General features: G+C 45.6%; 1 protein-coding gene across 2 annotated transcripts in view; it reads left to right on the top strand.

Moving 5' to 3' along the window:
• PACS1 (phosphofurin acidic cluster sorting protein 1) overlaps positions 1–27,590 on the top strand; it is a 1,493,664-nt gene that overhangs the window by 1,377,038 nt on the left and 89,036 nt on the right. For both annotated transcript variants that reach the window (XM_085625739.1, XM_085625738.1), the window contains one exon: positions 5,771–6,000. In XM_085625739.1, coding sequence (XP_085481865.1) covers positions 5,771–6,000 — 230 coding nt within the window. The remainder of the gene's footprint in view (positions 1–5,770; positions 6,001–27,590) is intronic.

The raw sequence follows: 27,590 nt of genomic DNA, 5'->3' as shown, positions 1-27,590 counted from the left end.
ATTAATGTTTGACTGTATGGTGGTGGGGTGGTCAATAATGCTTCTATTACAGGATCCTCTGTATTCTCCTGGGCTGGGGGAGCATTGAGTAACATGGGGTAAATAGCTGGTATAGGTTTGTGAACTGTGAAACATTTGTCTATTTCTTTGTCCCTGCATTTGGTCGTACATCTTTCTTGTGCGTTATTTTTATTTTAACTTATGGCTTTTGCCAACATTGTCCTGAATTCCCCCGACCATCGTCCAGCTGCATATGATCGCCATGCATTAAACGCATACCATTGTAATAAACACACTTTCTTCCCTTTCTTTTCTCTTTCCCACAAATATTCTTCTAAATAAAGCAGTTTATCTCTATCAAAAGTGCCATACTCTGGCCATTGCAAATCATAATTTTTTCTGTTAAAATGAGTCCACTGGTCTAGATGAACAGCAGCAGAGTATCCCTTTTTACCTACTACATACCAGGCTGCTGTACCACATGGAGGCATACTTTAAGTGGTATCTAAGGCTGCCCTGCGCCCTTTGGCTGTACTTAAAAATAGTTTACTGAGTATGATATATATGGCGCATAATATGATGTTTTTTTACCATTGTATTCACACCTGTTATTATAATGCATTTATGCAAGCGTTTGCTATGATGATAGTCTGTTTTCTATGTCCTGCATATTGATAATTGAACACTGTCACTTTAAATCAGGGGATCCAACAATTCAGCGTTGTCATGTGATCAAGGCCGGCAACGGCCTAAACGCGATATGGCGGAATTGGTGTGAGCGCCAAATAAACACTTTATGCACCAAACTTGGGTTCACTCTCGTTCTTTATCCACGAAAGAGATGCAAGCTGGCAGACGAGGATTTCATATATATATATATATATATATATCAATTAAAAAAAACATAGGTTTCAGGCACGTTATAGTTAGGAATTAGCATTTAAAAAACCTTAGAAATTCACAGAAAAAACCATAGGTTTCAGGGGCGTTATCGTTAGCTGGACCTGTCACTCGTACAAAACCATAGAAATTCCCCCGTTATAGTTAGTTCAGCTAACTATAACTCGCGCCCCCGCAATGCACTGCTGATGACCTCACATATTACATCACTCAAGACATGGTCAGTGACCTCACTGATGACATCACTGATGACATCTCAAATGACATCACCTCCTCTCTGAAACGCAGCACAGTGCTTCTTACTGGAAGCACCTGGTGGACTAGTTGGCCCTCATGGGCCCTCAGGGTTGAAGGGGAATTATTTCCCCAACTTAAAACGCGCCACAGGGCGTGTTTGCACATGTCACCTCAGGCCCCGTCCCCTCCCTTCACCACTGTGTAAACCCGCCCTCTGGCCGTTCTAAATTGAGAGATTAAGTCCCCTTGAATCCTAAGGGTCCCTAGGGTCAAACTACCCCACTAGGTACCTCCAGCAAGCGCCACAGAGCTGCGTTCCAGAGAGGTGTAAAAAGGGGCGTGGCCTCTGAACACCTGTCTGCAATGCAGCTCCCTGGCGCACACTGGAGATACCTGTTGGGCTAGTTGGCCCTTAGGGACCCTCAGTATTAAAAGAGAGTTAATCCCCCAACTTAAAACGCGCCATGGGGCGCATTTGCACAGTGGTGAAGGAAGGAGGCGTGGCCTGAAGTGACATGTCTGCAAACACACCCTGTGGCGCGGTTTAAATTGGGGAATTAATTCCTCCTCAATCCTGAGGGTCCCTGGAGGCAAACTAGCCCACTAGGTACCTCCAGTATGCGCCAGAGAGCTGCCTTGCAGAGAGGTGTTCAGAGGCCACACCCCTTTTTACAACACTCTGCAACGCAGCTCCGTGGCGCTTACTAGAGGTACCTGATGGGCTAGTTGGCCCCCAGGGACCCTCCAGATTGAAGAGGAATTCATTCCTGAACTTAAAACGCACCACAGGGCGTGTTTGCACACATATCACCTCAGGCCCGCCCCCTCCCTTCACCACTGTGCAAATGCGCCCCGTGGCATATTTTAAGTTGGGGGATTACCCCCCCTTGAATCTTGAGGGTCCCTGGGGTGCAACTACCCCACCAGCTACCTCCATTAAGCGCCACAGAGCTGCGTTGCAGAGAAGTGTAAAAAGGGATGTAGCCTCAGAACACCTCTCTGCAACGCAGCCCCCTGGCGCATACTGGAGGTTCCTGTTGGGCTATTTGGCCCCCAGGGACCCCCAGTATTCAAGGGGAATTCATTCCCCATCCGCAAACGAGCCAGGGGGCGTGTTTGAAGAGTGCTGAAAGGAGGGGGCGTGGCCTCCAGAGCGATGCCGGTATTTCTTTATTTTATTTTTTAAAGGGGGGCTGCATAGCCCCCTTCTTTTTCTTATTTCTTGGCCCTGGGGACCCCATCCCCCAGGGCCAGCCCCCTATTTTTTTTTTTTATTAAATTTGGGAAGGGGGCCGCGTGGCCCCCCTCCCGAGGCCTTAATCAGCCCCTGGAACCCCATCCCCCGGAGCCCGCCTTTTTAATTTATTTTTAATTTTTTAGGGGGAGGGGGACTGCGTGGCCCCCCTCCCGGGCCACTAAGAGTCCCAGGGCTGGCCATCTCTGTTGGGGGCCGTGGGGGGGTCCCCAATCCCCCCACGGTCCCGCCAGCTCCCCGCCTCCTGCGGGAGCCGGCATTGCTTTTCCACATGGGGAGCTGCTAACATGCAGCTCCCCGTGAGGAAAAGCAATTTGGTTTGAATTTTGAAAGTGAGAGCAGGTTTCCAAGTTTGCCAAGTTTGCTATGGCAGAGCGGGAGCCCGGGGCTGCGGGGGGGGGGGGGGCGTGAGCCGCGAGGCTACCGCCCTGCCATAGCAAACTACAGTGTCTCTGGGGTGGGCACCCCGGGACACTGCAGGAGCCGGCCCTGGGGGGTGGCAGTCCCCAGGGCCATCATTGGCTCCAGGGGGGGGGGGGCGCGCGGCCACCATCCCACCAATTTCAAAAAGCCCCGGGGGGTGGTGGTCCGTCCTGGACCCCCAAATTTACATATTTAGAGCCCCGTGGAGGTGGCGGTCCCCAGGGCTGTGGGGGGGCCGTGAGCCCCACTGCAAATATTTTCACAAAGCCCCGGGGAAGGTGGTCCCCGGGGCTTGGGGGGCCTTTGAGCCCCCCAGCCATTAATTTTTGAAGCCCCGAGGCACAAGATGGCTGCCAACACTTCCTGGTTTAGAGTGTTGACAGCCAATTAGCATACAGCTTGTGCTCTGGAGGGTACGTGGACCCTCCGAGGCCATATATATATATGTGATTTTACTTTTCATTTTCTCAGGAACTACTGAACGGATTTACACTATTTAACCAAAAGGCACGAGTGTGAACCAAGGTCTACCTTTCTGCCAAATTTGGTGTAATTCCGTTCAGCAGTTTGGGCTGTAGCCGCGACTAACGGTCCCTATGGAAAATTGCATGGGGAAAACATGTTTTGGGGCCCCCCTTTTTTCTCGGCCCCCGCTTGATGACTCACCCCGAGACTTTCAGGATAGGAGTGGACCGGAGCGAGCCACGAGTTTTGAAAATTTCGCGAAGATTCGTCAACCGGTGCCAAAGTTATTCTAAATAGAAAGTTGCGGATTTCCTATGGATAATAGGTCCTAACTATAACTATCTACTGGCGACCGCCAGTAGGTTATATATATATATATATATATATATATATATATATATATAATCTACTGGCGGGCGCAGGGTGTGCGCATAGTGAAAAACCAAGAAAATAAATAAAAAATAAATACATAACTTAGCATTTAAAAAAGCGTACAAATTCACTGAAAAAACCATAGGTTTCACACACGTTATAGTTAGGAATTATCATTTACAAAACCTTGCAAATTCACTTAAAAAACCATAGGTTTCACACATGTTATAGTTAGCTGTACATTTCACTCGTAAAAAACCAATGAAATTCCACGTTATAGTTAGATCAGGTAACTATAACTTGCGCGACCGCAATCCACAATGTGTAATTTCAGATGTCATCATTGATGTCATGAGTGATGTCACTGACCATGTCATGAGTGATGTACTATGTGACGTCATCAGCAGTTTATTGTGGGCGCGCAAGTTATAGTTACCTGATCTAACTATAACGTGGAATTTCATTGGTTTTTTACGAGTGAAATGTACAGCTAACTATAACATGTGTGAAACCTATGGTTTTTTAAGTGAATATATATATGTATATAATATACACACACACAATAACCTCTAGGGGGTATCTAAGATATCTAAAACCCTACACATGTAACAGTACTACTTGAAACTTCTAAACAATACTTTGAGAATCAAAAAGAACATTGTCAAAAACATACAGTAGAAAGACACTGTTGCACAACATAAATTAGCATATGCATTTACTCAGACATCATTTAGAGCTAAACACATAGTCATGGTCTATCCGGAGGCAACCACCCACGGCTCCTCCTGAGGCAACCACCCACGTCTCCTCTTCTGTCCTCGAGATCCTAGTGATCTGTCACAGACTGGACAGCCCTCTTCAGGCACCTCTCTTAAAGTTGCCCTCAGACCTCCCCTATGGATCCCTGATGAATCTCAGTGTGTACCCTTTAGCTATCAGGGACACAACATACAATCATTGAATTGGGCTCAGTGCATTATGCACTGCCTATCTGATCATCTGACCAGTAACGCTGTTGTGCGTGTTCTTCCGCTGTAAAACAACCTGATGGCTTGAAAGGAAGCTGTTGGTGTCTGATGTCTCAGGCTGGTCAACGAGAGCCCTGTGTCCTGGGTTCTGCTGGATACGAAGTCCAATCTGCAGATGCGCTTACCGAGACTTGAAGGCCCCCAAAGAGTCCTGGGACTGCAGTACATCAAACCCCTGCAGAGATCTACAGTTCCCGTCCGAGTCACGGCACCATTTTGTAAAAGCAGAAAATCTGTAAGAATAAAACAAAGATGTACACACCCAAGCTTGAAGAGTGGCAGCTTTATTTGCCAAAGAACTGCAGTTGAGAGAGCTTGCAGTAAAGATCACAGAAAGATCTGATCACAAGGTACAAAAACAGTCTTTATATACAATTTGTGAAGCCTTCAAGCATGTTCATTATTAACATATGCACCATGGCATGAGCATCTTTTGAATATGTTATTTAAACGATGCCCCTGCTCCCTGACCCACAATCCAAGCCTACTATCTTGTCTTTATCAAACATACATTGTTTGATCTGGTCATCAGATGTTCGTTCTTTCAGCTCCCTACGCATAATTTCCTCACATGAGATTTGCCAAGAACAAACAATTTATCAAAGCAGGATCAGAACAGTTTGACATGTTAATTTTGAAAGAGCTATTTCTAAGAATCGACTCGTTGAACTGGCTTTTGTACCCACATGTAGGATAGAGAGCCAAATATAAGAATTGAGCAAGGCCCAGCAACTGACACGTACACTTTATATTTTCTGTTCATTCATTTCTTGCAGAATTTCAGACAGTTTGTCTTAACTTATTTGTGTAATGTAGAGCTGGCATATAAATGAGCACATCTTATTTTTAAGCAGGTTACACACAGAAATGAATCCAAAACTATGGTTCACTTTAATTTATCCACTCGCCAAAGGAGCTAATTAATTTTTCATCTTTCACAGTAACTTATCCATTCTTTCTAGTCATTCTACTGACTACAAGAGATAAATGTTGATGGTATTAGGAGGTATCTTAATGTCAGGAATATTCTGTTAATTGAAAAAGTTACATTATACTTGTCGGCATTAAAATCAATATGTTTCACTTTTAGGAATGCAACTACGGCTCACGGTGGTGAAGCGATTGGATTACAGGTTGATTACTGGCTGGCTCACACCATGGAAAAGAAGAAAGAAGGAGAGAAACGAGATGCGAGCTCCAAGAACACACTCAAGAGCTCATTCCGATCTGTGCAGGTGTCCCGCCTTCCCAACAGTGGAGAGACTCAGCCATCTGTAACCATGTCCATGACAGTCGTTACTAAAGAGAAGAATAAGAAAGGTTAGTACCATTGCATCAAAATCCAGTCTTGTAGCACCCTTATTCTAGTACTTCGATTCACACACAGCTTTGCACATACAGTCCAATCACAACCTGCAACACTGTTTGCTGTTGCATTACTGGAACTTCACAAAAAGGAGACTGCTAAAATGTCTAATTTCCATGGCCTCCCGAACTGCAAGAAATGGAGGTACTCAACAATTGTACACTGAGTTTTCAACCCTGTCGTACACCCTCACACTGGTAGGCAGCGCACACCTTTTGAGAAATGGATCATTACAAGATCTGATGATAAGAGACTCCTGTCTGACATTTTTTGTTTCCTCAACAAGACCTCCCCCCCCCCCCGTTCAAATGCCTGGTGCAAAGGAGATGGGAATTACAGTTGGAATGCTTTTTCACACACAAAGAATGACCGTATGTCCTTGGCGGAGCCTGTATCTCTGCCCAAAGCATCTTTGGTAAAGATACTCTAGTCCAAGTCACCCACTATTTGTATTACATGACCCTTAGGGTGGCACAGTGGAGGGTGGGTGCCTCTGATAAATGCTGGCATAACTGTGGGGAGACTAGAACGCTCACTCACCTCCTTTAGCAGTGCCCCAAATTAAAACGCAATTGGGAAAAAGTCTTCCAGGATATGAATGAGAACTTGGACACCAAACTCCCCCATTTTCCCAGTTGCATCCTGTTGGGTCTACCCAATGTTTTGACATTACCACCTACGATCCCTTAAAGGGAAGGCCATTACACTGGCTCTCTGTACGGCCAAACCGGTCCTCCTGTCTGTCTGTGGGAAAGACAGAGTTCCAACCCACCTTGAGTGGCTCCACACAGTATTGGATCTACTGGCCATGGAGAAACTAACTGCCTCCGTTGAGAACACACTTCCACAGTTGGACAATACCTGTACACCCTGTTTACAGTATCTGGTGGATGAATTCCGAGAGCTCACATGTCCCATCTGCTTACATGTCCTTCGGCTCACAGCACTCCATCCAACAGTGACACACCTTTACCCTGGGGGTGCACCAAGTGACGGAGAAGACAACCAATGGCACTAACTCTCTTCCCAGACTTTTGGTGATATTACCCATGTGGAGGTCCCACCTCTGCCCCCTCCTCCTTCCTCCCTAGTCCCGAATTGCTACCCTCCTGCCTCTCCCACCCCCTCTCCCACCCTCTTGTTTTTTTTTACCTCACCAGTTTCCGTGATATAGGTGAGCTTTTTTGTTCTACGTTACACTTTAATAAAATTATTCAACCATAAAATGTATAATTCAAACAGTACATGTGCCCACAGATTCCTTATGTGAAACCTTTTCAGACATTTGAGTGGATTCAGAACTTTTTGACACAACATCGGAGCTGTCTTCCCCGCTGTAGAGCCGTGAGTTTGGAACAGAAGTGGTGTAGCAAGTTCATAAAGGACACACGGAAGCCAGGAGCTTTAGTATGTTTTTTCCACACCTCATTTATGGAAGATCTAGAGCCACTAAATAAATAAGTTATTTTCAATATTTCTTCTGCAAGAGTGAGTTCATTTCAGGACTATTACCCTTATAAGCCGCCTTTACTTCAGAAAGTCCCGCAGTACAGGCTAGTTTAGAGAAACAAAATACTTTTCCCTTTCGCGAAAGTGCCCTGGATTGGAAACCCCTTACTGAATATTTTTTTTATTCTTTTTTTGTTTACTTCTGGAATTCTGAGTATGCAGCACAAGCAGATTTATTGGTGGATATTACCGTTACTTGTGAGAGATGACAGCACAGCCATTATGCAGTTTCGCCGGACAGACTGCGGAAATTGTTGATGACCTGGATATGGCTCCTGTGAAAGACCTACGCAGAGTTGATGTGGCTGATTGCTTTATCAAAGTACTCCACAAATACGCGTTAGTGATGTTGACTGCTTGTTCTGTGGGTGTGCAGGAGCAGCTCATGGATATGCCACTTGTCGTCCAGCAATTAGGTGGGGGAAGAAGTTTATTATTCGCTAGGGCAATTTAAACAAAAAATCCACAGCCTAGGTTCTCAAATTAGTCTCCATCACTGTATGAAATTTCGAGGATTTATCCACTCATTCTATACAATAAGTTAAGAAGCTTGAGCTCCAGCTCAGCAGTATTATCGTTCCTATTGGGGGAGAGGATCACACAGATGCACCTCCTCTTGTTATTTTATTTTAATTTATTACGCGCTCGAATCACCCCCAGAGGGTTATCTCGGCTTGGCACCAAGACGACGGGTAGCAGGCAAAAAGCACTCTTAAAATAGGTGAGCGCTTTCTGAAGTGAGAGTGATTTTCACAGGTGTTTAGTTACATAGGCAGTTTATTCCAGAGGAGAGGGGCAAGGAAGGAGAATGATCTGCATTCTGCCCCGGCCTTTCTGAACTAACGGACTGTAAGACAGGCCTTGTCACAAGATCTTAAAAGTCTCGAAGGGGTGTAAAACAAAAGTTTAGAGGCTAAGTACGTGGGCTCTTGTCCATGGAGGGCATTGTGGGTTAAACAGCAGATCTTAAAAATAATTCTCTTTCTCACCGATAGCCATTGCAGGGACAGAAAAAGAGGGGAAGTTGTCGTGCCACGGGGGGAAATTACATACAAGATGTGTGGCGGTGTTCTGAACTACCTTAAGTTTAGAGAGCAACTTCTCATTTATGGAGGCCAAAAGTGATTTGCCATAATCCAGACGGCTGATGACCAGCGCCTGGACAAGTGTTTTCCTTGAGGAGAATGGTAGTAAAAGAAAAACTCTTCTTAGCAAACGCAACATATGAAAGCAAGAGCCTGTAATGTCCAAGGTGTGTTCTGTCATACAAGGGGATTGGTCCAGACGGACTCCCAGATTTTTTACTATTAGTTTGGGTACCGGGGCAGAACCCAGTTCTGATGGCCACTAGTCAGGAGCCCAGAGAAGTTGGGCTTGTCCGAATAACATAATTTCAGTTTTTGTGGGGTTAAGCTGAAGTCTGTTTTTCGACATCCAGGTTGCAATAGCTTTCATCCTGGTGGAACAAGATGCTTTTGATTTGGACAAATTGTTTCCAAAGGTGAAGAGCAGCTGCATGTCGACAGCGTATGAAACAATCTCAAAATCAAAATCTCCGACTATTATGGCGAGGTGGGCCATATAAATATAAAAAAGCGTAGGGCTGAGGCAGGAGCCTTGAAGGACCCCATAGTCAAATAACATAGTTCTGGGCTTGTACGGCCCAAGAGGGACCATTTGGGATCTGTTTGACAGGAAGTCACCTAACCATTGCAGAGCCATACCATGAATCCCGATCTCCTGTAGTCAGTCAAGAAGCCACGGGTGAGACACCCTTTCGAATGCTGCTGACCGATCTAGGAGAACCAACATTGTAGGTACATTTGCATCATGAGAGCATTTGATATAGTCAGTGACTGCTAGCAACGCTATCTCTGTGCTGTGAAGCGGTCTGAAGCCCGACTGGGATGAGTCTAGTATGCAGTTTGATTCTAGGTGTGATATCAGTTGCTTATGAATGCATTTTTCCAGCAAAAGGAAGTAGCGACATTGGACGGTAGTTAGTAAGATCAGTTGAAACTAAATTGGCCTTTTTTGGTTAGGCCTGATCAAAGCCGACTTCCAGTCTAAAGGAACATTTCCCGTTGTTTTTCTATTTCTTGTTCTGTAAATGTCTTAACTCTGATCCAGGGATGGTTGTGTCCCATCAAATTTTGACAGAATTAGTTTGGACGATTGGGGTCTGTATTTTGGAAAATAGGGCTACGCTTTACTCTTTTTGAGAAATTCAGTTTCTCCATCAGTAAGAAGCCAGAAAAATAATTCCTGTGCTGGAATGGGTGATGTTTTATGTTGTGCCTGTAGCGTATTCTTCAGTATTGTAAGAGGAAAGACTGTTTTTCTTCCTAAACCTGTAGGATGTGTATCTTTATATTTCCAACAGAGCTTCCCAAAGTAAGTACCTCCTGTTTGTGGTAGAAAACTAAGTTTACATTTCAGGAATTTTGCTCTCTTTTGGTTCGAGTCTTCTCAAGGTTGTGGTGATAGTCATCTCCTGCTTTCCCATTTTGTTCAAATTTTTCCCTCACCTGAATGATTCTCCCAAAAATCAACTAAATACAACTGGTTTGACAGCATTCATAAGCTACAGTCTCCCTTATGAGGATTGCAGCTATCTGATAGAGACATCTAGCTTCAGATTCCTTACCTAGCAATAGTCCCATGGCGGCAGACTAGATCCGGAAAGTTTTTTGAGCAGTCCTCTTGCGCGCCGGCAGGCGGCGTCATTTCACTCCACGTGTCGTCATCGTCGCAAGACATACCGTGGATGGTGCCTAGATAGATGCCACCCGGGAGCACTGACCTCAGTTCCTTTTTTTCCATGCCATCAACGTGATCCAGAACAACGCCCCATTAGGCTCTTTTTGACTGATTTGTTTAGACTTGTTTGTCAAATTCCACCAGTGTGCTTTTTTCCATCTTTTCTGGGGTATGTTTCCTAAATAACCTACTGGTTTTAAACCTTGTGGTGTCTGTCACATGCAATTGTCTGTAACAGAACCCCACTTGGTGTACCTTTGGTGCCTGAAGCAGGACCACGACTCCATGGCCTAACTAGATTGTATAGCTATTAATCTGGCGACCATTCATGAGCAGGCCATGATGCTTTTATACGGTTGACATGTGACTTCTTATGCTCCAGGTCCCGTTCATGAGGAATGTCCTGGGACTGCTCTCTGACCCGCTTGCACCAGTCATTGTCGTACTCCTGAACTTCTTCAGGTAAGTCCAATAAGAAGTCCAAGAAGTTGAAATATTCTGTGAGTTTCCCGCATTGTCCTCATTCATTGGATGAGGTGTGGGAATGATGCAACAAGTCCAGGCCCCGCTCCCAAGTTGTCCCCATGGAAGCTAGGTCTGGGGAGACCTGATCTATAGTTAATGATGTTTTTAAAAGGCACCAGACTGTCCTCACACAATAAGTTTGCTCCAGTAAGCGGATCTGCGGTGTCCTAGGATCTTGCCTGGCTAATGCAGAAGCTTTTTGAACCAAAGGCATCTTGCAGATTTAGTTTCCTTTTAAAAAGTCAGCCTGTGCACAAGTGAGCTTCAGGCCCTTTGTGTCGCTGAGCCTTTCACTTTTTTTCACAAGAATTGCAATGGTTCTCAGGGCTCTCCCCGCAGCCCCCCACACCTTGTGCATTGCAAACGTATTGCCTGGAAATCAACCTGCATGAGGAACTACTCTTTTTTCATCCCACATTCCTGTTCTGATGAGGATATTCTTGATGATTTGGCCATAAGTCATGCATTGCACTTTTATATATCAAATCGAAGACTTTAGGTCTTTGGAGCGGCTTTTCAGGACCTTAGAGGCCAATGATGCCAGTCAAGTAGCTGCCCGGGCCACCATTGACAGACATCACCTACTGGTACATGTTGCATGCACACCAGTCTATAACCAGTAGCAGGGTACACTCCACCAGGACTAAGGCAGCATTAGTGGCATTCTCCATGCATGCGCCTGTCAGAAACACATTCTCAATGACTGCATGAGCTACCCATCACAGTGGACAAATTAAACACTGTAGGATGTCTAGGAGCAGCACCGCTGAAAATTTACAGACCCCTGGCAACGCTGAAGTCCCTTCCTGTGAGTTCATGGGGAGCCTCCCTGTCATTGGATCATTCTTTGGCGAGCAAGGATGGGCAATCATTAAGAATGGGGGTGTGTTAGGCCATACATTTCAATTTTTTTTTTTAACTACCACCCAAAGTCTGGTAGAAGCTCGGCAGTAGTGTGTTTCTACTGACTGCAAAAACAGCCAGGGACTTTAGAGTTGCCAGGATCTGAACAAGTTTTCCTGGTGCTGGCCCTGGTCTTCCTACAGTGTCTCATTTGCTCATTGTGATGTGTATTACGAATGGGAGAATGTAAATGTAAACAGCCCAGGTTTTTTTCTCGTTCCCCCCCATCCCCCTGCTTCCTAAAGGAATTGTAAATGTAGCTTTGTCCACAGATTTCCCTGCAAGCTGTTTGCCTATCCCTAAGTTACCCGATGCTGCTGCCGTTTTTGTGCTCGTTCTCACTTTCTCAACATCTGTTGAATCTCCCCACTAGTGGAGAACAGGAAAGAGCCAGGGCATAAGACTAGACTAAAGTTACCAGTATGGAGACTCAGTTACTCTTAGTCTACAAGTTCTTCCCATTGTGTTTATGCCCTCCTGATGAACCCTCTGCCATTGGTGAGAAAAAATGCGTATCAAATAAAAAGGAAATTTCTAAGGCACATAGAGGGGCAGGCATGAGGCATAGCACGTGTGACGCATGTGTACAAGGAACTGGTGCACAAAATATCTGTATTAAATATCTTTCAAAGCAGTTTCCTATCTAGGAATGAGGTGGACAGGGATACTCAAAAGCTACTAATGAGAGAGTGTATGGACTAAGAGTAACAGACAAAATTACTTACTCTTTCTGACATTAAAGCATGACTACCTTATGGCTTGTGAATGTATAAGGGACAGTGTTATGTTATGTTAAATTGATTTATTATGCGCACCGCTACTCCAGCGAAGGAGCGTCCCGGCGCACAGACAAGGAGGAACACAACACAACAGAAACGGGGACGCCTAAGATAGACAACTAAAACAGAAAGGTCTTGATGGCTCTTCGGAAAGAGAGCAGATCGTCTAACTGACGGATTTCAACTGGGAGGGTGTTCCAAATTAGTGCAGCTTTCGCGCTGAAGGAACGACCCCCCATCCGACAGAGTCTAAATCTAGAGACCACAGCAAGGGCCTGGCCCTGAGATCGGAGGCTACGAGTGGGGACATAGAAAGAGACAAGATTGGACAGGATTTCAGGGCCTATACCTCTTAATATCTTAAAAGTCAAGCAAAGGACCTTGAAAAGAATACGCTTCCTTACAGGGAGCCAATGCAAAGAGCGAAGGACATTCGCCACCGGGCAAAATCTGGGAAGGCCAACAATGGCCCTAGCCGCAGCATTTTGAACCCGCTGTAGGCGCGTTAACTCAGCCTGATTGGCCCCAACCAGAAGAGAGCTAGCGTAGTCCAGGCGAGAGATGATAGTAGCCTGGACTACAAGCTGTCTGGTAGGGGCATCAAAGTATTTAAGGACTGGTCTAAGACCTCTTAATAGACCAAAACAACAGGCTGCCGTTTTTTTAGTATGTCCTATAAAGGTAAGGCCAGCGTCCAACCAGACCCCAAGGTTTTTCACCTCCGACACAGGGGTCGGAGTGGGGCCCAGCTCAGAAGGCCACCACTGATCGCCCCAGAGCTCCACTTTCTTCCCAACAACCATCACCTCAGTTTTTGAGGCATTAAGCTGGAGACAGTTTTCTGTCAGCCAGCAAGCCACCGCCTTCAGACCGGACTGAAACCTGGGGGCGTCTTGGTGGACATCTCCGCTAAGGGTAACCGCCAGCTGAGTGTCATCGGCATATGAGACCAAAGTAAGGCCCCACTGCCTCGCGACATCAGCCAGCGGTCTCACGTAAAGATTGAACAACGTGGGACTTAGCGAAGACCCTTGCGGAACCCCCATGGCCAGAGGCTGGACACTGGACGAAAAGGGAGGAATGGCCACACAGAAGGAACGATTGTCCAGGAAGGAGCGGAACCACTGCAGCGCCAGACCACTGACACCGATCTCCTCAAGCCGATGCAGGAGGATGCCATGAGATACAGTGTCGAAGGCGGCGCTGAGATCCAACAATATCAGCGCCGCCGTCTGACCCGCATCCAACCTAGCACGCAGATATTCCACCATTGCGAGGAGAGCGGTCTCCGTGCTGTGACCAGCACGGAAACCGTTCTGTGTAGGATCCAGGGCGTTGGTCCGGGCTAGATGTTCCGACAGGGCCAGATTGACATGGGCCTCTGTCAACTTTGCCGGCCAAGGTAGCAGCGAGATGGGGCGAAAACTTTCAGGCTTAGACGGGTCTAGAGAGGTCTAGAGAGTGTGAGAGGCTGGCTTAGTATATGGTGCTCACTTTTGTAAGTGTAGCACCCTGTACTAAGCCAGACAACCCTTATGGTGATTTTAGTGGTCTTAGACAACCTCTGAAAGCTCTCTAAGTGGTAGCTGTGGAGAGCAGCCTTCATGTGTAGTCCAGAAGGAGTGTAAAGCAGCTTGTTTTACCAGTACTTAATCTTATGGTATAGGTTAAGTGAAAAAGAATCACACGGTGTAGTTATAGAAATATGTATTTTATTACAAACACTCACTAACACCTTGTATTATCTCCTTCCCAAAGATACAAACGCAATACTTAGGAAATAGAGCACATTAGTAGCACAAATACATAGTGGTCTCCAGGGGGAGACCAAACCATATACTAAAATAGTGGTATGCGTACCAATACCTAAGTCGAGACTGGACCCAGACAACGTGGAAGTGTTGGGGATCCAAGGAACCACCCAAGGTAAGTACCCAGAAACCCCAGGGAGGCCTTGTGCAGAGCTTGAACACGACCATGTGATCAACACAAGTCAATAGGTAAGTCGCGGTTGCAGTTTTCAAGAAAAAAGACCCTTCCCAGCGGACCCTGAAGAGATGGAATGTTGGAGAGCTACTCCACCAGTGGATACTTCAGGAACCAGGATACCTACATCAGGGAAGCCGGGTACATAGGTGTCAAGTGATGTCGGAAACCTCCATAGACCACAATGGAGGACTTCAGGAAAGATGCTGCTGGGGAAGAAGATGAAGGAGTCTGGTGGAACCCAACGGTGGATTCAAGGTGAGAAGAACCTGTAAGTAGAGGGGACAGAGTCTATGCCACTCAGGAGTGACCAGTCGGCACGTAAGACGAATGCCCACCGATGTCGGGATGCAGGAGAGTTTGACGTGGCTTTTGGAGCTGCAGCTGTGCAGACCAGGCGATGCTGTGGAAGCCCAGATGCTGTTTATGAGCTGACCCACATTGGATGTCGAAAGCCAAGGGGTCAGTGTCCGGCAGGGGAACCAACAAGCCTTGGCAGCGGCAAACAATGTAGTCGACGAAAATGGTGCACTGTGGGGACCAGCAAGGTCCAAGTGACTCACCATGACTAAGTCAGAGAAGGCCCGAGCAAGGAGGGGAGCCCACTGGAGCCAAAGAAGACCCTTGAGAGGACCCACAGGCCAGAGGCACAGGAGTCGCAAAAGGACCTTGAGCAGCTCACCAAAAGATGAAGGCCCACGGTGCAGAGGATGTGATGCAGGCAAAAATCTCGAGAACAGGATGGAGGAGCTTCTTGGAGCCAGAAGATCTCTGGAGGAGAGAATCAACAAGCTTTGGCAACAGCAAGTCGACACAGTGCACAGGGGCTCTATTCCAGCGGTTCTGTTGAGGGATAATAGCCTCAAACTCGGTGAGAAGACAGTGGAGGCCTCGAGGGAGTTCCAGAACCACCACTTGTGTTTCTGAGCCTTTCAAAGTCTGGGGGAGCCCAGGATCAGCAGATCGGTCAGCTGTGTTGCAGTTCCTGCAGATACAGGGAAGTGTTTCCTTCACTCCAAGGGAGATTCTTTCGGGTATCTTGGATGTCCACAGTCCTTGTGAAGAACCTGTATGGAGCACCAGCACAGACTTTGCAGCAGACTTAAAGGACGACGAGACCAGGAGCAGCAGGAGTCTTCCCAGTTGCAGTCTCGGTTCCCAACGCGAAGTCCAGTGAGGTCCAGAGTGCCCAGACGGTCAAAGTTGAAGTGGTATGTGATCAGAATCTTGTCCAACCACGAATCTAGGGACCCACCCACAAGTGAGCTCTTAAGTACCATTAGGAAAGGGTTGGGGCGATTCAGAGGTCCCTCCCAGAGGAGGGGCCGGACAGTGGGGAGGATACTCCCATGTCCTTTGTCCAGTTTTGTGCCAGAGCGGGAGCCAATGGCTCCCTGAACTGGTTTGAATTGGAGTATGCAAGGAGGGCAACAAATGTGCCCTTCAAGCAGATTCAGTGGTACTGGCAAGCATCCCAACCTTGCCCCAATACACTAAACCCTGTCTGGGAGGTGACAGGATATCTATTGTTCTGCCTTCCCCTGCTTGAGCTTGGCACAGCAGCAGGAGGGCAGAAACATGTCTCTGTTCAGCAGCAGCATTAGCTGTCTGGTTCTGGAAGACTGGTACAAGGAGAACTGAGGGCCTCCTGGAGGAGCTTTACAGTGCATGGAATCATACCTCCCAAACAGTTTACAGTGTGGAGGTATGATGTTTGATTCCAACATGTGTGATATCATACATGACAGGGTTCGTTACAGCCAGTTTAGAGGTGGGCATCGCGTAATGATGCATGCTCACTCTATATATCCTAATGGCTGATGCACTTACAAGCTGGGAGAATGGACTCCAAAGGTTGTAGGGGTGCGCCCTGCTCATGCAGGGCCACCCTCACACTTGGAACCGGGCACGCTGGCTTCAGGATTGAAAGGCCTGCCTTTAGGGGTGACTTAAAGGTTTTAAGTGCAGTGACCTCAAATATAAGGAAACTTATATTGGTTGTAAGTGGTACTAGCACCAGCTTATACAGGCTGCAATGGCAAGCCTGGAGTCCCGCTTTGAGTGGTCTCTCATGGGTGGCATAATACACGCTTCGGCCCATGGGAGACCCCTGGTGTACCTATGCCCCGGGTACCTTAGTACCATATACTAGGGACTTATCAGGGTACACCAGTAGCCAATATGGAGTGTACTGTACCTAAGTACTCACCATGTCCAATTTAGGGAGGAAGCACAAAGAGTGGGGTCCTGATTAGTAGGATCCTGGTCAGACTAGTCAGAAAAATATAATGACAGCAGCAAGAATTGGGGGTGAGCATGAAAGCAGATCTTACTTTCCTATAGACCGTAATCGTTGATTCTCCACTATTGGATCTTTCATAGATTCATATGCTTGAATCATCCCCGTTGTCGTAGTGGGAGTCCCACAGTATTCTTATAAAAGCTGTAGATAATACTATCATAGACTACAATGCAATGAACAGTCACTGCAATGGCCTATCTACTTTGTTTTGTAAAAAAGAACCTAACTTAAGTAATAGCCAATCAGGTGACAGCACCCTGTAGAACACTCCCAGGAGAGGCTGAGTTTCTCAGATTTTCTATCGCACGTTGTGTGACAGGGAGTCTCCCTGACTTCTGCTCAGTTTTTTTTCTTTCAAAACTACCAGATATCTTCTAGAAAATGTCAGATTCTTCAAAGAAAGGTCTCTCAGGTAGTGTGGAACTTGTGGTGAGAAGACGCTCCAATCTGAAGATCTCCATAAGAACTGTATTTACTGTTTGTACCCCTAGCACAAGGTAAAGGACTGCAAGATTTGTAGAACTTTATCAACCAAAACTCTTAAAGATAGAGAAGGTAGATTGTTGATTCGGCTGCGGAGACTTAAAAGTAAATCTGATTTAGTCTCTGATGATGAGGTAAGCTCTGCCTCACATACCTCTCTGGAAAAATCTAAAAGGAGGGAGGTCAGAAGAATCTCCTGAGATTAATAAAGAAGCAGCAGGTCTCTCATGAAAAGGAAAGCATCCATTTCCTGCTGAGGAGAAAGCCCATATGACCTCAAAACATGAAAAAACACTATTCAGAGCCATCTGTGAAGATTACAGTCTCTAAAAAGATTTTGTCGTCGACGGCACCGTCCTCTAGGTCCCCGTCAATACAGAAATCACCTGTGGGGCATGTTACCCCTCCATTGCCGTCGATGATCTAATTGTCGAAAGAAATAATTGTCGATGAAGGTCTCTGATGCACTGTCAACGGCGGCTCCTCCGAGTATGCCTGTAGTGGCGGCGAAGGTACCCTTACCACCTATGACTTCCTCGTCCATGTCTACATCCTCAGCAACGTTTGTTCAGTTGACGACCACCTCTTTGTCGATGACAACCGCAACGACGACGACAGTATCTGCATCAATGGCGATGGCGACGATAAGTTCATCATCAGTTCCCATTATGTCCTTGTCGACGACAGACACCACTGCCGTCTACGAAGCTGACGCTTTATACTACACCGAGCCTCAAACATCCCTCCGACATTACAACTTGCACCTCTCTATCTGCCGACGACGTTCTCATCGACGACCCCGTCGACGAGGCAATTTCTTCAGAATCCTTCACTGATTTTTGCCTTTCCCTCCTATAACATTCTTGGATGAGTCTGATGAAGATGACCTGTTTGGCCCTGCTCACATTCCTTCTCAGCTTCACGCCAAGTATCTGGACTATGATGAAGATGACTATGAGGGTTATTATCAGCAGGGCTTTAACATTCCACCTGCAAAGATACAATACATGGAATCTGTTTGTGAACCTATGTTCCACCTTCCTGTGGCATTAGTTCAAGAATTGCAAGACATGTTGCATGATTATCTTAGTTGTTTTCCTTCGAGTGCGCCCCCTATCCGCCACGCATGTCTGAGTCTTCGCCTACGATGTCACTAGCAACAGATAAGGTTGTACCTCCGCAACAGCATGACACCTCTGATGATGTGGATGTAGAGGAAGGTGAACTTCAAGGTCCAAGGCCATCTGGCAATGAGCAGGAAGATTACATAACCTCCAACAACTGCTTCCCCATCTCTTCAGACAGCGGATTCTCCGCTGGAGGACATTGGTGGTTTCCACGCATTGAAGGCGAGAGCAACTTCTCGCTTTCTGTTGCCGATGACAGTTTAGCAATCTGACTGCTTTCGTTACGATTTTAAAGACCAATCTCGGAAGACTGTGAGAGCAATCCCTATAATAGATCATATTTGGGAGGAAGGTGTGAAAGTCATGAGAACACCTGCTATAGTGATCGCAGTTTTGCCTAGAATACATAAAAAATAAAAGGCTCCTGATGATGCACCAGTTTGTCTGGTAGGACACCCGAAACCAGACTCTGTAATAACTCAATCTGCACAATGAAGGTCAAGGAATCCTTCAGCGCCTATCACCGCTTCACCTGATAAAGAAGGGAGGCGCCTTGATAACATCGGCAAGAGGTTTACCACCACCTCAGGCACTACTGTGTTTGCGGCCAACTCGCTAGCAATATTAGGCAGATACGACCGCCAAATGTGGTTTGATATCGCTCCATATGTGGACCTCCTTCCAGAAGATAAGAGACTAGAGGCGAGAAAGATTCTTCTAGAAGGCGAAAGATCTGCCTCGGAGATCCTTAATGTGTCTGAAGTACTTGACAAAAATCCCAAGGGCCACACTTACCGATGGCCCGCAATAGCCTTTCTAAATAAGTCAGTTGGCAACGGAGAAGGTTCAAACGTTTTATTGGCCAAAGCAAAACTCTACATAGAGGAGCCTCGTCGATCCTCACCCATCAGGTGCGCCGAGGAAGACTGCTGGCTCCTTGACAAAACCACACTTATATACATAACAGATTCAGCATACAAAGCCATACAAGTGGAAAAATACCAGTTAGTCCATGGGTTCCTGGATGAGCTCATACAGTGTTCAGTTTCAGTCTCACACAAAGGGTTGCTATCTATACAGAGGAGGTCGGCAGGGTGACTCCCTTTTCGTCCCAGGGCCTGAAGGAATTTGATTGATACTCCCTACAGCAGATGTGACCTTGGGCCTCGGCCGTAAATACAACTAACCTGTCTTGGGGCTGGTACGAACTAAATCATGAAGATGGTAGGCAAAGGAAACCACATGATCTGAAACGTGGTCTATCACAGACCAAGATGGCAACAGTATGGTTTTCGGCCCTTTTGTCGTGCAGTGAGAAACGAAAGAAATAATGTTTCTTCTAGAACATATCAATAGGTGTTTATGCGATCAGGATACCGTCATAGATACATTGTGCTAACTTTACATGGTGTGAATACACGGAACAAATGATTTTTATCCTTCAGATCGGCCCTTTTAGCACAATGTAGCTAAAATACCAACTTAATCTTCAAAGATGCCTTCATCTATCTGCATCATGTCGTATATTTCCTTCTGTACTAACTGAGTGCCTGCATTTCCTAACAGAGCAACGCTGGCAGTCAGAGAAATGCAAGAGTTCTGTTATGGCCAACCATTTACTTATTCAAAATCAAGGTATTCAGCCATACTTGAAATTAGTCCCTAGTTGTTATTCCCGAATGTTATTGTCTCGCTTCAGGGCAGATATCTTTTTTAGATTAGTCACCTTCCCTGAGAAGAATTGCTGGCTAAAGGAACTTATTCCTTGTCCCTGTGATCAGGTCTCTGTTCAATCTTCCCTTCATTATATTCTTTTCTGCAAATACTACTCAGAACCAAGGAAAAGTATTCTTCGACCCGTCTTAAAAAAGTTAGGGTTGAGGCAATGTAGAGTGGCGTTGGTCAGATTGCAAATGTTAGATGATGATTTTCTTATCTCTTCTGTGTCATTGTTTCTTAAAACTATTATAAGATTCAGGATCTCCATGAATTAGATTATTTTTAAATGGTAACATTTTGTCTTTTAAAGTTTGTTGTCTTTTGCCATGAATGAAATGTTATATATGTGTGCTTTTATGGTTTTGTTTTTAAAATCGAATAAAGCTGTTTCTGACTCTGACTCTGAACTGAGTGCCTATCTTTGCTGGGTTTGGTTTGGATTCGGGAAGGGCAAGAAGAAGTCGATTAGTGCAATAAGAACAGCAGGCAGGTCCACATTCTATGCAGACACAACAGGTGAAAAGGAAACCTGCTATACCCAAAAGGATCATGAGTAATTTCCATCCCCAAGTGGCAAAGAGGCCCCAGAACCAGCTAGAAATGGACCAAGTAACGGTATCTGTATGAATTTCAGATGCTAATCGGTGCAGTTTTTGAATGGATAAATGCACCGAGGGGGCGGAGTCAGGTATATACACACAGCAAGAACTGCCAATCACTCTGCATGCTCCTCCACGATCAGCTAAGATAACGTCTAAAACCATACGGTTTTGAAGCGTTACAAGCCTGGTCGCTTCAAGCTCAACAGTTATGTTAGTTAGTAGTCCTGCAGTGATATTCACTACTCCCTCTACTACTCTAGATAATCTTCTGATTTCTTTACTAGTCAAAATGGGTCCCCATATGGGCAGGACTCCTTTCATTATGTCCACAAAGTGTTGTGCCGGGGTATCTGTCTGATCAGTGGCATCCCCCGTAGTAGCTCTCTTCCCTAAACTCCGCCGGTTCAGTGAATGGGTCTTATGATAGTTAGAAGGGGCTATATAGACTGGTGGGTATAGGAAAGACAAATAGCATCTACCTGACCATCCTCTGGGGAGCCATGTGTATGCATTTTCCCCGCATACAAAATACACATTTGGAGGAGTAAGCATTGGTGGGCTGCTGAATGTTCGGAACCTGTACGTATAATTGCATTTACTAAACCCAACTGATAGGTGACCAGTACCATGTATACAAAAGGAAGATGACGCATTCAATACAGGGACTGGAATGACCTTATCATCTGATACATTTCGTTCCTGAAAATATTTAGAATACTCAGTGAAATTGAAAGACATAAAATCCAATACTTCATCCCTTAACCAAGTGTCATTTGCATATTCAGTATACTCATTCATGCAAGCAGTTGGGTCTAGAGTACCATCTGTACCATCTTCATTCGGAGTGAATCCCTGATGTACTTCTATATATGCTAGAATCATTTCATAATCCTTTTCTGAAAATCTGTGCTCATCAACAGTATAGTGCGTATATATAATTGACAGTAACTTAAACCAGGCTTCACAACTGCCTAGATATGACAAGGGCATTGAAATAAAAAGGTAATGTTTGTGCATAACCGAGGGGAGGAGGCCACAGACCCAGCAATTTGTAGCATTAGTCGAGCTATGGGTCTGGTGCAACATTTCAATAAAGGCATTCTTTACATATGTCTGACGATGTCTTTCCTTATGCGGGGCGAAAGTATGAAAACTATGCTCTTCAGGAACAGGAGTAGAAGTTATAAAGGTGTGCACAGGGTGACGACATTCTAAATAAATGAACACACCTAAACATGTCACTAGTGATATAGTTATTATAGTTATGAATACTATCTTGATACGCAAACTCCAAGTAGAAAACATAGGCATATATGGGTGCAAAGGACGTGGTGCTATAGGTCGCTCCTCTTCGGGAACGAAGCGAGCAAAAGTATACATTCTTGCTAAAAGTTCAAATATAATCTAAGGGGAATAAGTTTACTTGCAGTCCAACCTGCCAGAGGGTGCTTCTTTCCTGTGTCCGTTTTAGAGCCTCACAGGCAGACTCCTATCGTTCATAAAAAGGATATATAAAAAGAAAAATGCAAAAACTTCTCGCGTTGGAGCTGTACTTGACTTAACTCTTACTGAAGGATTCCACCTGGGCCCCACTAACCAATCAATGTCTCTATTTTCTTTCTGAACAGAGCTTTACTGAAAGTTCCGAGCTCTCTAGTTCAGTCCAGTGTTCTTTGTCGGGGCCGCAGGTTATAGCGAACATGACCAGGGGTTCTGGGATAAGGAAAAAGAGTAGGCACAGTAGGATCAGACAAAATACTGGATGTGTGCTCTTTCTGATCAGATGCAGTATTTCCGGGAGCAGAACTGGTGGTTGAGCGAGCTGCTGCAGACGTTTCGGAACTCACAGCTCCCTCCTCTCGCCCGTTCACTTCTCCTCGGGCTTCAGAGGAAGGCAAATCCTCAGTGGGCTGTTCACCTTCATGCACTAACCCTTCACTCTGATCCCGCTGGTCATCCGGCAATGGGAGAGGAACTCTTTTTAGGTGTGACACGTGAATCCAGTGCCGCTTCCCTTCAACCTTAACAGCCGTTCTGGTGGAAAGGAGTATCTGATGAGGTTTGGTCCATCGTGGATCCAGACTCGATTTTCGCTGATAGTTCCGGATCAGGACCCACTGTCCAGGTTCAAGAAGATGTCCAGGACCCTCTGGCAGAGGCTGCAATACCGCCGATATCTGTTGGTGAATGGAACGAAGATCTTTAGTTAATGCGTAAAGATAATCTGTCAACATGGGGTACTCAATATCGCTAAAGGATTTCTGTCTCGGTACACCCCAAACATTAGCGGGCCTACCAAATATCACCTCATACGGCGATATTCCAGATCGAGAGTGAGGAGTGGTTCTCACAGACAACAAAGCTAGGGGTAAGAGATTAGGCCATTTCAACCCTGTGGTGTCTTGCAATTTAGCCAATTTCAACTTTAGAATCCCACCGTTGATTGAGGGTGGCGGGCAGCGTGAAATTTTTGTTTAATGGATAGGCCCTTGCAAATATGTTCAATGAGGTTGGCATTAAAATGCTTTCCGTTGTCTCTCCAAATTACGCGTGGCAAACCATAGCGAGGAAAAAATTCCTTTACTAAAGCTTTGGCTGTGGCTAGAGCGGTATTCTCTTTGGTGGGGTATGCCTCCACCCATTTACTGAACGCACAAACCACTACTAGGACATATTTGAGATTTTTGACCCGCTCTAACTGAATGAAGTCCATCTGTAACACCTCAAAGGGTAAGGTAGGAGGCGCAAAATTACCTTTCAGAACAGGGACACTACCTCCTGGATTATGCTGTAAACAAATCATACAGTTCTGGACCAAATGTGTTGCAGTCTTACTGATATTGGTGTTATACCACACAGGATATAGTACTGCACAAATACCTTTAACACCTATATGTGCAGGGCCATGTGCCATGGATACTATTACATTCACAAATGCATTTGGCAGTAACCACCTGCATTTGTCTGACAGGTCAATCCAACATCCATTTTCGTCTAGTTTCCCTATCTGCTATTGCCAATGTACTAGCTCTTCAGGGGTCGCTTCTTGTTGTATTTCTCGAACACTATCCATAGTGCTATTGAATATTTCTGTTTCTACCATTCCTCTCGATGAACTGGTTACAAACATAGAGGTGGTGTTTGACTGGGCAGTTTCTTTAGCGATTCTGTCAGCAAATGAATTTCCTTTGCCTACAGCATTGATTACAGCTTTATGAGCGCTACATTTAACAACAGCAATTTCTTTTGGTAAAGTCAGAGCAGTCAGCAGTCTCAGAACCAATGGGCCATTCCTTATTTTCTGACCATGCGAAGTAAGGAAACCTCTTTCTGCCCATAACCTACCAAAACTATGTGCTACACCGAAAGCGTATTGGCTATCGGTATAGACATTTACTCTCAAGCCTTCACTTAACTCACAAGCTCGAAGTAAGGCTACTAATTCGGCAGCCTGGGCAGATTGATAAGACACTTTAGCTGTTTCGACTACAGTCTGGAGAGTGGTGATCGCATAGGCGGATGTGGTAGTGCCATTCGGTAACTTAAAACATGAGCCATCGACATATAACTCCCCTTGTGGATCAGATAAGGGAGTGTCTGTCAGGTCTATCCGTCCCTTCGTTTCTTCCTCTGTCCGAAATATACAATCATGTATGTCTTGATTTTGCTCTTCCGAAGGGAGGGGTAGTAACGTGGCAGGATTCAGAGTGGCACATCTTTTGATAGTGATGTGGGGTGCAAACAGGATCAATTCATACCCTGTAAGACGCGCACTAGTTAAGTGCTGCGTCTTGGTCCTGTTTAATAATACATCCACAGCGTGAGGCACCATCACTGTGAGGTCAGTATTCAGGACGAGCCCTTCTGATTGTCGAATTGCCACCGCAACAGCCGCCGTGGCCCTTAGACAACTGGGAAGTGCTCTGGCGACATTGTCCAATACTGCCGAAAAATATGCACAAGGTTTTTGCTTACCACCAAAACCCTGTGTTAACACAGACAGCGAGCAACCGTCCACCTCATGCACATAGAGTGTAAAAGGCTTCCGGTAGTCAGGAGTGCCAAGCACAGGAGCAGAACAAAGAGCAGATTTCAGAGAGACAAAAGCATCCTGACATTCAACAGTCCAAGGTAAAGGTTCATGCACATCCTTAGTTGTCAGATATAGTAGGGGTTTAGTCAGAAGGGAAAAGTTAGGAATCCACTGGCGACAATAAGAGGTTATGCCAAGAAAAGCACGGACATCACATTGCGTGCAAGGAACAGACATATTAGATATAGCTGTTATATGATCAGAAGTTAGACGCCTACCCTCCTTCGACGGGAGATGACCTAAATAAGTCACCTCCAGTCGACAATATTGAAATTTAGACAAGGATACCTTATCACCATGGTTTGCCAAATGCTGCAGCAATTGAACTGTAGCATCCCGGCAACCCTGTTAAGTATCCGAAGCCACCAATAGATCATCTACGTATTGTAACAGTACGTTACCATCGGGCAAAATTAGAGTATCCAATAAGGCTTTGAGCGCTTGACTATAAATACTAGGGCTTTCTGTATAGCACTGGGGAGCGCGACAAAATCTGAAGCTGCAACCAGCTAATGAGAATCCGAAAAGATATCGGCTATCAGGATGAATGGGAATGCTGAAGAAAGCATTTTTCAGATCAATCACAGAGAAATATTGAGCTGTAGGAGGAATCATAGTTAATATGGTGGTTATATCAGGCACCACGGGGTACTGAGGTACCACAATCTTGTTAATTTCTCGCAAATCAATCACAAAACGATATGTATCTACATAATCAGGATTGCAATCTACGGGAGCCCTTTTAAGAATAGGAAGAATGGGAATATTACACATATTGGAGGCTGTCTCCTCCACCACCCCAGAGCGGATCAGATCCTGAATAATGGACAACAAGGCTCGTTCACCCGCAGGGACAATTTTATACCTGCGGTATTTTTGGTAAACGAGCATTTTGTTTCAAGGTAATTGAGATTGGGGGTATCCTCAACAAACCCACATCAGTGTCTCCTGTAGCCCAAAGTGTTTTCGGGATTTTCGCAAATTCGGGGGGTAAGGTGTCCGTCTTAGAGAAGTACTGCACCGAAGGGGCTTGAATAGTCAAATAGACACCATCTGGGGAACAATATATAGGAGCATATAACCTTTTCAATAAGTCTATGCCTAATAAATTCTCTCCACATTGCGACGTCAAAAGAAATGGTGAATCAATAGAAATAGGGCCCAGAGTGATAGAAAGAGGTTGGGAAATGGGGCACACCACCGGAGTTCCTGAGAAACCTACGGACACATTATTCTGGCCAGACAGAGCAGCCCCAGGGACAAGGGCATGTGAAACAGAACTGTTCATAGCTCACGTGTCAACTAGAAACTTACCCGATGCCCCCATTAAATGTGCATTAACATAAGGTCTGTTTTGATCTTTAGGAATTGACACACGTCCCCCACTCTGCCTTCGGCTATCCTATGCATGGGGATAGCCTGCCGATGCATCGCTGACACATTCTTCGTTGAAGTACTGCTTTCCCTGACCATGATCAAAATAGTTTTGGCTATTCCCACCTTGTCCAGACTCTTCCTGCCTTGTATGTCCACCCCGATTACCACCTTTGCGTCCTCTCCCTTGGACCCGCATAGTACTGTGTTGCGCATATAACAACGGACACTGAGAACGCCAATGTCCTTCCTGTTTACAGAATGTGCATTGGTTTATTCCTAAATCAGTTCTTCCTCCATCCTGTACTTGGCCCGCCCCTCGTGGAGCAGAAGTCGGCACTCCCCGACCCCTTCCACGGCCTCTCTCAACCTGCTGTAACAGGACCCGCATTTTTAAATCCTTTGCTTTCTTTTCCGTTTTATCCTTACTTTCATTCTCTCGGTGCTCATAGTATTGAGCTATGCTTAATATAATCGAAGGAGTAGACGTCGTCCATGTACTTTCTGCTGCCTGGAGTCAGGCCGAAATTTCAGGCAGTAAATTAGTTACAAACCTATTGACAAACCAACGTATGCCGCCCTCCTTGGATAAGTCTTGTCCGCTGAAGTCAATAAAAACACCTTCAAATCTAGTGAAAAAATCCGACACACACTCATCTTTCTTTTGTCGGCACGCTGTCAATTTATCCCAATCAACTTTTCTAAGAGGGATTAACGAATGCATGTATGGAATTATTTTGTCAGGTAACGTTAATATTTCAGCCCTGGGCTTATCTCCTGGTTTTCGATCTCTATCCCAATCTTTCAATTGATCCCATGTTCCCCCAAATTCAGTCACATGATCTTGGTCATGTACCTGACGCCATATATCCACTGGTACTAATACAGCAAAGAATAATTCTATATTGGCCAATGTCATTACCGCTGATGAGGCGGCTTCAGTAAGTTCTTTATAATATGCTGTAGGATTTTTCCTAGGATCGGGCAAATGAGCGTTTAATGACAGCACTTCACTGCGTTTCCACGGGGTGTACACCCACTGTTCCTGAAAACGAGCATCTACTCGCGGGCGGATAACCGCCCCCGTTGCATCTACAATTTCAGTAATTTCTGGATGATAAATAGGGTGAACTTCACGCAGTGGGAAATGTGTGGAGCCCGCAGGAACAGCAGAGTAAAGTCGAGTTCTATAACTAACCATTGTTCCAATTTTTCTGTACACCTCCTCCGGGCTTAAGTGAAATTTATGCGCTTGGTCATGAATATCATACAATATTGCTGGATCCTTCCCCCCTGCATGAACCTGTTCCCATAATGATATCAGGTGTGCAGCCATATGGTCTAACGCATGCTGTTGCATCACGGGCTCATAGTCTTTCATA

Source organism: Triturus cristatus, chromosome 9, assembly GCF_964204655.1.
Source record: "Triturus cristatus chromosome 9, aTriCri1.1, whole genome shotgun sequence".
In the NCBI taxonomy this organism is placed as follows: Eukaryota; Metazoa; Chordata; class Amphibia; order Caudata; family Salamandridae; genus Triturus; species Triturus cristatus.
The sequence above is the reverse complement of the archived record's forward strand: the minus strand, read 5'-3'. Positions and strand labels throughout refer to the sequence as shown.